At 49.1% G+C, this 16,454-nt stretch overlaps 1 protein-coding gene across 3 annotated transcripts in view; it reads right to left on the bottom strand.

Moving 5' to 3' along the window:
* The window catches only part of RILPL1 (Rab interacting lysosomal protein like 1), a 37,305-nt gene that overhangs the window by 17,387 nt on the left and 3,464 nt on the right, over window positions 1-16,454 (bottom strand). For all 3 annotated transcript variants that reach the window (XM_074356380.1, XM_045506332.2, XM_010969717.2), the window contains exons 2-4: window positions 12,874-13,024; window positions 1,570-1,688; window positions 740-961 (exon numbers count right to left, since the gene is read on the bottom strand). In XM_074356380.1, coding sequence (XP_074212481.1) covers window positions 740-961; window positions 1,570-1,688; window positions 12,874-13,024 — 492 coding nt within the window. The remainder of the gene's footprint in view (window positions 1-739; window positions 962-1,569; window positions 1,689-12,873; window positions 13,025-16,454) is intronic.

Raw genomic sequence — 16,454 nt, 5'->3', positions numbered from 1 at the left:
AGACACCTCTGGTGCCGTGGGTCACATCCTGGGCCTACCATATTTTGTTTATCCCTCCATCCATTCATCGATGGTGAGTGTGTATTTTATATTTACAGCACGTGTCCATTTGGACGTGCCCTATTCCAGGTGCTCCACTGTCACTAGTGGCTGCTGAGCTGGACACACACAGCTAGAATGTGTTCTCAGAGTCCACTCTGAGAAGTTTTTTATCCACTCATCAGCTGATGGACACGGAGGATGTTTCCACCTTTTGGCTGTTGGGAAGAGGGCTGCTGTGAGCATCTGCGTACAGGTTTTTATGTGGACATACAGTTTCAGTTTTCTTGGGCACATGCCTAGAAGTGGGATTGCTGGGTCACAGGGAGTTACATGATTATTTGACTAATGTCTGTCTCCTATACTGACTGTAAGCTCCATGTAGACAGGAACCAGGTCTGCATTTTCTCCCCCATGCCTGCAACATAGTTAATAATCATTTGAATGAATGAATGAATGAATGGCGGGTGCCCAGTAACCACCACCGAGCTGGATACCCTGGGCTGGAATGCTGGGAGTCCTGGGTTCCAGGCCCAGCGCTGCCCCTGCCCACCTGTGTGTCTTCTGGCCAGCAGCTGGCTCTCCCTGGGGCTCCCATTTCCCTCATGTGTAATGGGGAAAGCCAGGCAGCCTTGCCCACCCCGAGCCAGCCCACAGACTGTCCCTTCCACATCACCTCACCAGCTGGCTTCCCACTCACCTCAGGCTCCTCCTCTCCGTTCTGGCTGAGCCCGCCCTGCAGCCTCTCTCGCAGCTTCCCGAGCTCCGCCCGCAGGCTGCCCATCTCCTGCTCCTTGGTTTGCAGATCTGCCTCCAGTTCTACCTTCTGTTCGATCAGGGCCTTCCCCTGGGCCTCCACCACCGTGACCCGGTGCCGGAGGTCATGGTTGATCTTCATCAGCCGGGTCTGCTGCTGCTGCAGCTGTAGAGAGACAAAGGCCATGGTATGGGGCCGCCGCATACAGTAGTTCATGTTGTGCACTGTACAAGGGCAAACCATCTGCAGGTGTGCCATTTATACTGTGTAGATGTCTTGATTTGTTTGGAATGTGTTCATATTCTCCTAACTCTGTTGATGCCAGAGGTGGGCAATTTGTAGATTTACTATAATTTTATGACAGATGGAAGATAAGTGTCTTATTAGTATCTTATGACAATTTCCCAACAGATGGAAGTAACATGCCTTGAGAAAGGGGCGTCTTTTTCTAATTTAGGTAGAGACACCGGATAGGTTCCTAGAGCAGCCTGGACCATGCTGGGGCATGAAGGGGGTGGGCTAGAGGAAGCCTCAGGGTCATAGCAAAGGCTGCCCAGGCCACGGGACCTCTTCAGTGTGTGGAGTCAGATCGCTGGCCATGCCATGTTCCCGCCTACAGCTCCAGCGAAGACTCTGCCAAAGGTCCTCCCCATGGCTACTGTTTCAAAGCTGGGTCCACAGAGCTGTGGGCAGGATCCCCACCCCATGGAGCCCAGAGAGTGAGACTGAAGGGGAGGCGGGAGCCTCTTGGTGGGGCGGGACGCATCACTTACAGCCTCAACATCCTCATTCTTCAGCCCGAGCTCCCGGTCCTTGGCGCGGATCTCGTCTCGCTGTTTGTCCACCACCTCCTTCAGCTTCTTCATCACCTGCCGCTCCCGCTCCGACATGCCTGGGGGAGGTGGAGGGGCGGGACCAGCAGGTGAGTCCACCTCCCTCCCCTGCTTAAACCATCCAGCAGCTCCCCACTGAGATCAACCTGGCCCCTCCCCCGGCCTCCTCCTGGCCTCATCTCCTCCACTCCCCAGCACCTGCTTCCTGCCCCTCTATCCTCCCAGCTCATCCCCACCGCAGGCATTTGCGGCTGCCACTCCCAGTGCCTGCAAGTGCCTGCCTTCCAACCTCCCGCTGGCTGGCTCCCCTCGTTTCTCAGGCCTCAGCTCAAGGTCACCTCCTCACAGAGGCCCCTCCTTCCCTGAGCCCTGTAACGCAGCCCTATCTCCCACCCACTCATCCCTTCACAGTGCTTTGTACAACCGCTCAGTATCTGGTACATCCTTTCATCTAATAATGAAAGATGACACTGCAACGTGATTCGAAGAGTGGGCTCTGGAGCTCAGACACTGGCTCTCCCGTGTGTTAGCTGTGTGGCTTTGGGTTCCCTCCACTCTGTGCCTCAGTTTCCACATCTCTAAAATGGGAATAATAGCAGGACCTACCCCATAGGGCTGTTGTGAGGACTGATCTAGTTAACACACACGAAACACTGAAGAAGATGCCTGGTACACAGCAGATGCTCAAGGGGTGTTGTCTGTTACTTGCTTGTTCAATGTCTGTTCCCCCTGCCCCCCGCCCCCCAAGGATACTGTCAGCAGGAGCAAGACCTTGCCTGATCCATCCCCTGTGTATTCCCTGCACTGGCACAGTGCCTGGCACACAGCAGGTATTTGATCAGGGATGTGATGAATTAAGGAATGTGAGGACGGATGCTGTATGAGTTTCAGGCAGCTGCTGTAACAAATAACCAACAAAATTGGGTAGTTTAGGACATTAGAAATGTATTTTCTCATAGTTCCGGGAGGCAGAAGTTTAAAATCAGCCCAATACCAAGATGTCACTGTGGCTGGCTCCCTCTGGAGACTCTAGGGGAGAATGTGTTCCTTGCCTCTTCCAGCTTCTGGTGGCTGCCAGCGTTCCTTGGCTTGTGGCCACATCACTACAGTTGCTGCCTCTGCGGTCACATGGCCTTCTCCCCTTCTGTCCATGTCAGATCTCTCTCTGCCTCCTTTTTGTAAGGACACTTGTCATGGCATTTGGAGTGCACCCAAATAATCCAGGATAACCTCCCATCTCAAGATTCTGACTAAATCACATTTGTAAGGATTTTACCCTAGAAGGTGACATCCACAGGTTCCAAGGATTAGGGCTGGACATTTGGGGGTCCGTTATTCAGCCTCATACAGGCACTGGGCTGACAGCTAATCCCTGATCACCAGGACACCTGGGCTGGGGTACTGGCAGTCAGACTCAACCACAGATTAAAAGGGGAGAAACCATTTTTTTCTCCCCCATTTCCCTCCCCCAGGACTCAGGACTACTTTCCCTCTGTGACTCCCTTCTCCAGGTTGCTGCATCCCACACTGAAGCTTTCCCGCTGGCCTCCCTCCTCCTGTCCTGGATGGTCCCAAGCAGGCAGTCACCACCACAAACAAGCATTCACGGTGCGTGTCTAGAACGGTGCGTGATACCACGGGGGCCACAAATCCAGGTAAGACCTGGATACTGCCCTTGATGAGCTGGAGACAATGTTCTAGGCACAAAGGCAGGACGGTCCCAGAAGGCAGCTGTCCTGCCTCAACCATCTCAAAAGTCTAGGGCTTCACATTGGGAGCCGCTCCAGGTGGGCTGATGGAATAGGGACTGATTCCCTTCCAAGGCCCTGCTGAACCCAGTAAAGATAAACCACTTTACATCCTCGACCCTATTGCATTCTCATTCCCAACTGCTGGAAATGGGTATTACTGTTCTTGTTGTTGGTTTTAACATGAGTCCCATTTTACAGATAGAGAAAACTGAGGCCCAGAGACTTGTTCAAAGTCACACAGCCGGGCACTGGCAGCGCTGGGGCTCAAACCCAGGTTTTCTGACCCCAAGTCTCACGTCCTCTCCTTGATGCCATGCCACCTCCCCACAGGGGGACAAGACTCAGAAGTTCCCTTAAGGTCACCAGAAGGTGTCACACTGGGGCAGACCCCAGCACACACTTTCTTCCAGACAGGGCCACCTGCTGGGAGTACTCTCACATATTTTTGTGCACAGACATGCACGTGTGCACACATGCACAACATTCATCTGTCAAGTATTTATCAAGCGCCTGCTGTATACCTGACACTGAACTAGTCACTAGGGTCATGACATAATTCTGCTCTCACAGACTTATAGATGGCAGACAGACAGGTGTGTCATTACAGACCATGACACATGCCATGACAGATGCAATGGGGGCTGAGAAATAATGAGTGAGACCCAGGTAGACTATGGGTGAAGAAAGGCCCCTTGAACAAGGGTCATTTATGCTGAGACCGGAAGCAGGAAAGGGCAGCCTGGTGACCAGGACCAGCGTTCCCAGACAGGGGCCCTGGAGGGGGAAGACCTTGTATCTGAGAAGCTGGAGGGCAGCACTAGGGGCTGAGCCCAGTGGCCAAGGGGTGATACGGGCTTGAGCTGGGAGCGAGGCTGGATCACGTGAGGCCTCGGAGGCCAAGTAAGGAGGCTGGATTTTTCTCTAAAGGGGCAACAAGAACCTCAGGATCTCAACATGCAGAGCCTGCCCAGAGCTGGAGGGGGAGGCCAAGGAGACCAGGAAGGGACAGCCAGAGAGGAAAGATGCACAGGAGGCCAGGGGTGTCTGTGTCTGCAAGTGAGATGAGCCGGAGGGAAGGAACTGTAATGAGAAATGCTGATGGCCCGAGGGACTGGGAGGCCCCAGAAGGCAAGAGAGAAAGACGAGCTTGATCGCGCAGGCTCTATCACAGCCTATGGCTTTGACTTGTGAAGTGACATAACCTCTCTGAGCCTCCACTTCCTCCGCTGCAAAATGGGTACCCCTTGACTCCACCTCTCTGACAACATTGTACAGTAGGAAATCACACAAGGTCATGAAATAGGATCCTTTCCTACTGGTGGGCGTGGGGGCATCAGTTCAGCCCCTGAGACCACTCAGCTTGGGCCCCCTTGGGCCGTACACCAAACTATGAGGCTGAGAGAGACTGAGAAGCTGCAAAGCCCCTGAGAGATGCCAGCCCTAGCTGGAGTGGGAAGGCAGGCATGGCTGGAAGGGGCGAGCATCCTTAGCAGGTGACGAACATGAAAAGGACTGTGAATACCAAGTGCTGGAGAGAAGGTGGAGCAACAAGAGTGCTCAGCGGAGCTGCTGGGGGTGCTACTTTGGAAACCCATTTGGCATTACCTACTACAGCTGACGTACATCCTCTGAACCAGCAGCTGCCTTCTGGTATATCCCCAACAGGCATGCGTGCACATGTTCATCAGTAGGCGGACAGTTCAATAATCTGTAGTACAATCAGATACTATATGGCTATTTAAAAGACTGAGACATACTGGAGATTGAAACAGTAAGTGACAATCTGTACAGCACAGGCGGTGCAAACATGTTCATAGCAGTTTTATTTGTAATAGCCCCCAAACTGGAAATGGACAAAAAGCCCATCAATAGTAGAATGAATGGATAAACCTGGATATTAACAGGTAACGGAATATTACACAGCAGTGAAAAAGAACTCTGCTCTCCACTTGGCGTTTATAAAGTCAGTTATTTCTCTAGAGACTCCAGCTTTCCTCCTCCCTCAGGTGCAGCCCTGGTGCCTTCCTGGCCACCTCCTGACTTCTCAAAAGATGCTCTCCAGCCAAAGTTCTGAGCTGGAGGGCCTCCAGACTTCCAATGGGCAATCAAAGGGCCATCTGAGGGTCTCGGGTACCAGGTATCCCCTCCCAAAACTTCTAGGCCACTGCTGCAAGGTGGGGCCAGGGCCTTGGCTAGTGGGACAAGTGGATACTCCTCACGTCTCCCAAAAAAGAGCTTCTCAGACAGTGTGAGCGAGTGTGTGTGTGTGTGTGTGTGTGTGTGTGTGTGTGTGTCTGAGTGGGGGAGGGGGCTGAAATCAGCAGTAGGCAGAGTCTGTGAAAAAGCCACAAAAGCAGTCATTATTGTCTCTCTGAGCACCTCTCCCGCCAGGGCTCTGGGCAGGGCATTAAGGGCCTCTTGGTGGGGGCAGATTCCACTCCTGGAGAAATCATGTGAGCAGGACAGCTAAGTGGGTGAGGGGGGAGCATGAGTCCAGAGAAAGGAAGCCTGGAGCTGGGACCCAGCTACATCCGCCACCTTTATGGGTATCAGTGGCTGCAGGACCAAGAGACCAGGGAACAAAACGATTAAGGGCTTGGAGTCTGGAGCTAGATTTCTGGGGCTCCTTCCCGGCTCTTCCGCTGCCCCTGCAGTGCACCTCATGCCTGTTTTCTCACTTGCAAGTGGGGATCATGGGGAGGCTCCACCTCAGGGCTCTTGTGAGGTTGCATGTGTTAATCTACCTGAAGTGCTCGCAAGAGGCCTGGCACAGAGTGTCTCTAAGTGTCAGCTGGCATTTTATCCACAAAATAGAAATACCAATCCTCCTTGCTCCAAAGGCTGCTGCTACGATAAAGTCCAATAGTGGTCACACCAGTGCTTCGGAAAACTAAAAGGTTAAGCGTTTTTAACAGACTCACAGACAGGTAAAAGTTGGAAGAGTTCTGAGCAATTGTTTAGTCACTCAGCAATTCAGGATCCTGGGATCTAGACTGAAGAGACATTCGGGCAAGTGCACGGAGAAGCAAGTCCAAGGTCAGTCCCAGGAGCCAAGTTTGTAGGAGTGAAAACTGGAAATGAGCTAAACACCCACCGGCAAGGAGACGGTTAAACAAGTACCTTCCACACGGTGCGACACTATGTGGCTGGTCACAAGAAAAAGGCAAGTGATAAAATCATAGCAGCGCTATTCACAACGGCCGAACGGAGGGAGCAGTCCAAATGTCTGTCAGCAGGCGAATGGATTAAAAAAAGTCCATATGATGGAATATCACTCGGCATAAAAAGGAATCATGTTCTCACACGTGCTACAGTGTGATGAACCTTCAAAACCCGATGCTGGGCCAAAGAAGCCAGACACAAAGGGCTATATATTCTGATTCCATTTGCACAAAATGTCCAGAATAGGTGAATCCATAGAGACAGAGAGATTAGCGGTTGCCCAAGGCTGAGGGCAGGGGGGTTTGGGAAGTGACTGCTAATGGGTGCGGGGTCCCCTTTGGGGATGGCGAAAATATTTTGTCGGGGAGGGTAGAGCTCAAGTGGCAGAGCGCATACTTAGCATGCACAAGGTCCTCGGTTCGATTCCCAGTACCTCTTCTAAAAAAATAATAATTCAATAAATAAACCTAATTCCCTTCCCCTACCAGGAAGAAAAAATATTTTGGAGCTAAACAGAGGTGATGGTCACACAACATTATAAATAAATTATGCACCATATGCTACTGAATTTTACACTTTTAAACTGTTAATTTTATGATATATGAATTTCATGTCACTTTTTTTAAAAAAGGCAATCCAAACAGTAAATACATAATTTTTTTAAAAAGGCAAGTGCCAATCTATACAGCACCATTTCTTTTATTTAAAAAATGAAATACATTGTTCCCTGCAACATCAATGTTAGCACTATAGGAGCTTTTGCTTATTTAAAAACCACACACGTGGAATATGTGTGTCAATGCATGGAAGGGAATGGTTTTACAGTGCAGTGAGAAGGGAAGAGAATTCTCGTGCTTTTTTTGTTGTTTTGCTTTAGTCTTTTACATATGGAAGAACACAGGTAATAGATCTTTTTTTTTAAAGACCCAAACAACCGCTACCACTCACAAACCCCTATGGTCCGCCCCCCTCAATCCATATGAGAAGAAAATGCCCTGAGAAGATTGAGATGCTTGCCCCAACTCTGCTAGTTGGCGGCCATTCTGGACTGTAATCCAGGTCTCCCAATTCCAGACCAAGACATTTTTCACTCCCCAGAGCCAGAAAGGCGCCTTTGATACAGGACGGCGGTGATGATCACACACATTTACCGAGCACCTGCCGTCACCAGCTACTGGGCTCAGCGCTCACCATGGATGAGGCGGTGCTCAGAGCCCCTCGGAGACCTGTGTTCACCCCCCGCACCCCTTCAATGTGCTTTTGCTACTGACCGGGCACCTTGGGCACCAAGTAGGCTGGCAGGCTCCGTAAGGAAGTGCAGCCCCCGCGCCCACACTCTGGCATGTAACTCACACTCCAGCGCTGGCTGCCCTGCTCCCGCCACAACCCCACCTTCTGGGGGTGCTTCCTTAATAAACTACCTACACAAGAAAATCGTCTCAGGGTCTCCTTCCAGAAGAAACTGATATAAACAGTGCTTAACTCATTTTATCCTTAGAATATTTTATGAAGCAAGACTCCTGTTGCCGCCGTTGGCTAGCCGAGGAAACTCGGGTGCACAGTAGCTAGTTAACTCACACAAGGCCACACAGCTCATTAGTGGCACTGCCAGGATTCAAACTCAGGCAGTCCGGCTCCAGAGTCCACACTCCTGCAACCACTATACTCCCTTTCTAAGTCTCACAGCCCAAGCTCCTTACGTTGTCAGCAAGCGTAGCGGAGAGAATAGCGTCCCCCCCAAATGTCACCTCTGCCTGGAAGCTCAGGATGTGACTTTACTTGAAAATATGTCTTTGCAGATGTAATTAGTTAAGATGAGGTCATGCTGAATGAGGGTGGGCCCTAAATCCGATGACTGGTGTCCTTATAAGAGAAAGGAGGGGGGAGATTCAGACACACACACACACACACACAGAACACAGAGACGGCCACGTGACAACAGAGGCAGAGCTTGGAGGGTCACAGCCACAAGCCAAGGATGGCCGGCCACCACCAGAAGCTGGAAGAGGCAGGAGGCTCTTCTGACAGAGCCTTCGGAGGGAGCACAGCCGTGCTGACACCTTGCCTTTGGACCCCCAGCCCCCAGATCTATGAGAGTGCATTTCCGTTTGTGGTCATTTGTTACAGCGGCCCCAGGAAACTAAAGAGCAAGCACACGGAGAAAGTCCCAGAGACGGTGCATGGACTGTTTTTATTGAGCTGAAATTCATACCAGACACTCTTGGTTCCCACACAAGCTTCAGCTAGGACAAAAATCGGCATAACTGCTCTTGGGGTCATCTTTTCCCGGACTGCTCTATGCTTGATGCTGCACATACTTTTTCTCAACAATCCCAGGGGTCAGGAGTCGCCATGCCCATCTTACAGGTGAGGCCCCTGAGGATGGGAACGGGAAGGACTCTTCCCAGCGTAACCCATTGGCAAGGGTGGGGCTGGGCTTTGAACTCAGGTCCACCTGCCTCTGTAGCCCATTCTTTTCACGATGGACTTCACCCAGCAGCCTCCGCGAACACATTCTAGCTCCGTGTGTCCAGCTCAGCCACCGCTAGTGACAACGGAGCACCTGGAATAGGGCACGTCCAAATGGACACGTGCTGCATAAACGTAAAGTACACACTCACCATCAACGGATGGATGGATAAACAAAATTTGGTGGATTCATACAATGGAATATCACTCCGCCTTAAAAAGGAAGGAAATTCTGACCCAAGCTCCAACAGGGATGAAAGTTGAGGACATTAAGTGAAATAAGCCAGTCACAAACGGACAAATATTGTATGATTCCACGTATGCGAGGTACTCAGAATAGTCAAACTGCTAGAGACAGGAAGTAGAATGTCAGATGCCAGGGGCTGGGGGCGGGGGAATGAGGGACTGCTGTTTAACGGGGACAGAGTTTTAGAGTTCCATCTGCAAGACGAAAAGTGTTCTCGAGATGGGCTTCCCAACGACGTGGATGTAATTAACACTACTGAACTGTACACTTAGAAACGGTTAACATGGTAAATTTGATGTGTATTTTACCCCAATAAAACACACATATAATATGTTATATTATATATAAATATATAACCCACCAGATTTCAAAGACTTAATATGAAAAAAAAAAAAGAATGCAAAATACCCTACGCTAATTTTTAAATTGATTACATGTTGAGAGGATTGGTATCTTGGATCTACTGGGTTAAATAAAAATATGTTGAAATTACTTTCACCTGCCCTTTTTACTTTTTTTAATGCCCAACTGGAAAAATTGTAATCACGTGTGTGGCTTGCCTTACATTTTTTCGTAAAAGGCCAAAGATTTATACCATCTGAAGAGAAACCAGAGCATTGTCTGACATTTTTTTGGACAGTGCTTTTCTCAGCTGCCCTTCAGAAAATGGCTATGTGATCAGTTTTCTTCCTCTCCTGGTGACGGAGTTGTTTGTCCAGAGCCTAAGATTTTTTTTCCAGACCCCTGAGCCTATTTTTGCAACCCCATCTCCCAAGTCCAACGGCTTCGATAATCTGTAATTCATTTCCGCGCAGGCAAACCAGTAGTTTCCGAGTGCTGACATGAGGATTTCCAAATACAAGAGGCAGGAAAATGCTTGTTAGTCTGGAGACTTCCAGGGAGGGGGAGACGGGAGACTGCCCGGGTGCTCTGAGCGCAGGGCCAGTGTGAGTGGCTGAGAAAGCAGTGCTGCTCCGTGCAGGCTCTCTGTCCCCACTCACCCCGACACCAGCTTAGGCAATGGCACCCCTAAATCCACAGTCAGCCCCCAAGCCTTGCCCCACTGCTCAAAGCAGCGCGGGATCCACAGTCTAACTTTATGGGTGGCACCTCCTCCCAGGGGCCCTCAGCCCGAGGTCTGCTCCTCTCACAGGTGGGAGCAATGCTCTTGTCCCTGCTGTGTTCCCATGGTTTCCCATGCAAAATAAAAATAACCGCGAGAGGCACGCCTGGCGTCTGCCCAGTCTCTGCACTCGGCTGGGGGCTGCTGCCGCGCAGAACAGCCGAGCCTCCCTGAGCTCACCGCCCAGGAGCTGGACCCACGCAAGATGCCAACTAAGTGTGTCTCCAATGGCACCCGTGTGGGCTGTTGCACGGCAAGCCCAGCAGGGATTTGGGAAGCCGTGGTGATGCTCTCCCACACGGAGGGTACCGTGTGCACGCAGATGCAGCAGAGCACCAGGGAAGCGGCTCAGGGTGTTCAGGCCCATGCCTGGGGGCCCTGGGGGCCCCGAGATCTCCAGGAGGTCCCTGGGGCCGGTGGAAGGTTCTCAGGTCAGACCTGGAGGCCTCCGGATGCCCCGCAGAAATGTCACAGACAAAAAGATGGCTCCGGGTACATCACCAAGCTCACACAGCTACCGCGTGACCCAGCAACTCCACTCCTGGGTGTAAACCTCAAAGCACTGAAAACAGGTCCACACAAAAACGTGTACTGGAATGCTCATAGCAGTACTAGTCTCAGCAGCCGAAAGTGGGAAACAACCCAACGTCCATCAGTGGATAAACGGATAAACAAGACCAAGCCTAAACATACCATGGAATATTACTAAGCCAGAGAAAGGCATGGACCCTCTCAGCCTGTTCTCATCTGTTCAAAAAGGAGATTGCTTATCACACTAAGTGAAGTAAGTCAGAAGGAGAAAGACGAACACCATGTGATACCGCTTTTATGTGGAATCTTAAAAAATGATACAAATGAACTTATTTACAAAAGAGAAACAGACTGACAGACATAGAAAATAAACTTATGGTGACCAGAGAGGAAAGCGGCGAGGAGGGATAAACTAGGAGTCTGGGATCAGCAGATACAAAGCACTACATATAAAATAGATAAACAACAAGGTCTTACTGTAGAGCACAGGGAACTGTATTCAGTATCTTGTAATAAACTATAATGAAAAAGAGTATCTATGTATAACTGGATCACTGTGCTGTACACCAGAAACTAACACCACATTGAAAGTCAAATATACCTCAATTAAAAAAAAAAGAGATTGGATAGGATAACAACAGCTCACAGTAACAAGAGTGAACACTCGCTCAGTGTAGGCACCAGGTACGATTCTAAGCAGTTTCCATGTATTAATTCATTTAAGCCTCACAACAACCTTGAGGGACATATGGTTATTTCCCCCATTTTTACATGTTGCACTTAAGCACACGAAGGTCAAGGTCACTTAGCAGGTAAGTATCAGGTTAGGATTCACACCTGGGCGGCCTGGCTCTACAGCCAACGCTCAACACCACTCAGACTTGTTTGCACTGCAGTACTCACACCTGCACAAGGGAAGCCCAAGGAAGAGAGAATGCCGGCTCCTGGCTCCAACACTTCCTTTTTCCCTGGTCCCTACAGTCCTCATACAGCACCTTACTTTATTCCTAGAGTTGTAACCACGAGTTCTGAACTTGAGGCCCCCCACGAAAGTCCATTCCCCTTCCCAAAAACCACGAGGAGGGGGCTTGTGTAGGGACCTGAGTTTAACCAAAGAGGTGGGTCTGAGATTCCTTGGGATCAGAGGCAGCCCCTGAATAGGAAGGAGGCTGCCCGGGAGCCGAGCTGATGCATCCAGCAGCATTCAGATCTGGGTGGCCATCCAGGGTTGCTCATTATTAAACCTGTGCCGGTGACAAGCACCTCAAATTTCTTCCCAGCACACTCAGAATAAAACCCAAACCTTGGCCTCTAATGGGCTATGTGATCTGATCCCTGCTGACCCCTGTGACCTCATCTTTAATGCCCTTGGCTTCAATCATCTTCTGTAGCACTAGTGACACTAGCCTTCTTGGTTTTCCATACACAGTCGTGCCCCAGGGCCTTTGCACCCGCCCCTCCCCAACATATTCGCATGGCTCGCTCCATAACTTCACTAGGGCTCAAATGTTACCTCATCGAGAGGCCCTCCTTGATCACCATATCTAAAGAAGCTCCCTACCAAGTTGCCTCTATTATAGTCCCCTTGTTTTAGCTCTTCCACAACTCTGGTCAGCATCTGTTCAGAACTGTGACATCTAGTTGTTTACATACTTATCACCTATCTCCTCTGCACTAGAACATAAGCTTCACGAGCGTAGGGGCTTTGTCTTGTCCCACGTGTATCCCCAGTGCCTAGGAAAGAGTCTGGAAAAGTGAGGAATCCAACGATTTGTCAGATGAACCTCTCGGTTTCATCACCTGTAAAGCAGGCCAAACCATTTCCCAGACAGAGTGATGGTGTGAGTCCACGTGACATGAGTCACGGCTGCGCCGGGACCATGCTCATGACTGTGACCGACGATGCCGGGGCTGGCAGTGGGAACCTCCCCCCCTCCTCCCCTGCTGGCCCCTCCTCTTACCTTCATGCTTCTGGAATTCCTCCTCGGAGAAGCTGACGTCCTTGTGGGAGAGGTTGGTCATGAGCTGCTTGTTCTCCTCCTGCAGCTGCGCGATCTGGGAAAGGAGGTCTTGTGCTTCCCCGCGCCACACGTCCTCCACCAGCTCCAGCTCCTGCCGGGGGAGGGGCCGGCGCGGGTCACCACCTGCTCAGGGCAGCGGCCTCACCCCCTGGACCCACAGGAGCCGCTCCGGGATGCCGGGGCTCTGGGCCGTCCCGTTCGCCTCGAAAGCCAGCCGCCAGGTAAGCCGACAAGGCTGTCACTAGCCCACAGGGCAACTTTGTGAAAAACACCTTCCTCTGGGTGAGGCCTGCATTTATACTGTTAGGACCTGGCCAGGCTAGAACTGCCCCGAGGACAACCACGGCACTGGAACTGGACCTTTTAACTATCTAGACAGGAGAGCGAGGAGGGGCCGCCCCAGGCTATAGGGACCAGAACATTCCTAACCGCTCTGGGGAGGTCATGTCCCTGATCTTCAGACAGACCCTCCAACAGGACAAGCTTCTCTCCAAGGGAGAAAGAGGCTGCAAAGACCCTGGGGATGCCACCCGGCCCCCCAAACAGGCATCTCTTCAAGTGGCCTAGGGCAACTCCCTTTACAACTCTGAGCCTCAGTTTCCCTTAGTCAGGGAGCCCTAATATAAGAGCTCACAGCAAAGAAAACCAGGACATTAATTTAAAAAGATATATGCACCCTAACATTCACAGCAGCATTATTTACAACAGCCAAGCTATGGAAGCAACCTGAGTGTCCACTGATAGCTGAATGCATAAAGAAGATGAGGTATACATATCCAGTGGAATATTACTCAGCCATAAAAAAGAGTGAAACTTTGCCATTTGTGACAATATGGAGGGATCTAGAGAGCATTATACTAAGTGAAATCAGTCAGACAGAAAAAGACAAATACCATATAATCTCACTTATTTGTGGAATCTAAAAAACAAAACAAACAAAAAATAATGAAAATAGACTCAAGGATGCAGAGAACGAATAGGTGGTTGCCAGACGGGCTTGAGGGGTAAAATAGGTGAAGGAGATTAAGAGGTACAAACCTCCAGTTATAAAATAAATAAGCCACAGGGTGTAATATATAACAAAAAATATAGTCAGTATTATTGCAGTAAATCTGTATGGGGTCAGAAGGTTACTAGACTTATGATGATTATATTATAATATAAGTGTCAAATCACTGTGTAGCACACCTGAGACTAATACAATATTGTGTGTTAACTACATTTCAATTAAAAAAAAAGGCTCACAGGATTGTTGTGAGAATAAAAAAGATCAGTCTATTAAAATTATTTTAATGATGGCTGTAATCAGAGAAACAGACGATAACAAGTGTTGACAACGATATGAAGAAATTGGAACCCTCTTGCATTTCTGGTGAGAATGCAAAAGGGTGCAGCCGCTGTGGGAAACAGCCTGGCAGTTCCTTGGTAAGTTAAACATAGTTACCACGTGACCCATCAATTCCACTTGTAGGATCTGCTCAAGAGAAATGAAAACATGTACATAAATGTTCATAGCAGCACTATTCTCAATAGCCAAAAGGTAGACACAACCAAAATGCCCATCAGTTGATGAATGAGTAAATAAAATGTGGTGTTTCCACACAATGGGATATTATTCAGACAAAAAGAAATGAAGCAAGGACATGTGCTACAACTTGGATGGACCTTGAAAACACGATGCTCAGGGCAAGTAGCCAGTCACCAAAGGTCACACAGTGTACGATCCATTCATGAGAAATGTCCACAACAGGTAAATCCATAGAGACAGAAAGCAGGTTGGCATCTACCCAGGGGCAGAAGGACTGGCAGGGAATGAGGAATGACTATTGATGGGTCTGGGTTTTCTTTTTGGCGTAATGAAAATGTTCTAAAATTGACTGCAGTAATGGCTGCTCAACTCTGTGAATAAACTAAAAACTATTGCATTGTATGCTTGAAATGGGTGAATTGTAAGCTTTGTGAATTATATTCATTAAAGCTGTTTCCCCTCCCCCCCAAAAAACCAAAGGTATTTAAAAAAAGGTATTTTGTAAAACCGTAAACTAAACAAAGTTTCATCATTGTTGCCTGTATAGAATGCTGGTTTAAAGCATGGATACTGAGGCCCGATGGCCTGAGTCTGAATTCTGTTTCTGCCACTTATTAGCTGATCTTGGATAAGTTATTCAACCTTCAGGTGCCTGAAATGAGAAAAATAGTGTAGTATCTACCCCTGTGGGTTGTCATGAGGATTAAATGGTTAATATATGTAAATGCCTGGAGTAGTGCCTAGCACCCAGAAAGTGCTAAAGATGTTTGCTGATTCCTGGTCCTCCTACAGCCCATCACAAGCCGGCCCAGATGGCCGGATGTCCAGCATCGCCTCCATTCATCTCTTAAATAAGTTCCTAAATCCCATCTCCTTTGTCAGGAAGCCTGCTGCACTGGGGAAATGAGAGGTAGTAAGTATTCGCACAGCTGATTCAAGGTCACCAGGGGAGGTGACGGGTGGGGCTGGAGGGCGGAAGTGATGGTGGAATGATGGAGTGGGCATGGGACCTTCCTACACGCAGGGCAGGCTGGAAGCAGAGTCAGGCTCTTCCTGCCCTGGTCCCCTCTGCTCCCACCTGGCACAGGCTGAGCACACAGATGGCCCCAGTACCTCCCTCACTTCAGCTCCTTCCCTTTTTCCTCACTTGCTCTGCTCTAGACACACTAGCCTTCTTTGTGTTTCTTGAACACACCAAGCTCATTCCTACCTCAGGGCCTTTGCACTTGCTGTGCCTCTTGCCTAAAATGCCAGATCTCTCTATGGGTGGCACCTACACTTCATTCAGATCTCAGCTCAAATGTCACCTACCCAGGGAAGCCTTCCTGACTGTCCCATCTGCCAGACCCCAGCCCTGGCCAATCTCTTTCCTTGTTTTATCTTCTTCATGGCACTTATCATAAGCTGAAATTTTTAAAAACTTAAAAAAAAAAATCTATCTCTTTACTCTAGAATCACACCCTTCCACAGAGTAGCCACAAGCCACATGTCTCTGCTGAGCACCTGAAATTTGACTGGTCTAAACTGGAACATGCAGTAAGGGTTAAACATGCACTGAATTTCAAAGACATAGGAAAAAAAGAATGCAAAATATCTCACTAATAACTTTTTTGTAACTATGTGTGGTGATAGATGTTAACTAAATGTACTGTGTTTAGTTTTATAATATATACGTGCATCAAATAATGTTGTAAACCTAAAACTAATACAATGTTGTATGTCAATTATACCTCAACAAAAATATTTTTTTACATTGACTGCATGTTGAAATAATATTTCGGATAGACTAGGTTTAATAACATATGTTATTAAAATTAACTTCATCTGTGTCTTTTTTATTAATGTGACACACCACATTGTATTTCTATGGGACAGCACTGCACTGGAATGTCAGGTCCTTGAAAGCAAAGACTTTATCAGTTGTGCTCACCAGTGTCTCCCAGAACAGTGCCTGGTGCATTGTAGGTACTCAATGAATGTATCTGTTGACTGA

The sequence above is a fragment of the Camelus bactrianus genome, chromosome 32, assembly GCF_048773025.1.
Source record: "Camelus bactrianus isolate YW-2024 breed Bactrian camel chromosome 32, ASM4877302v1, whole genome shotgun sequence".
Lineage (NCBI taxonomy): Eukaryota > Metazoa > Chordata > Mammalia > Artiodactyla > Camelidae > Camelus > Camelus bactrianus.
This window is presented reverse-complemented; position numbering and strand designations above follow the sequence as displayed.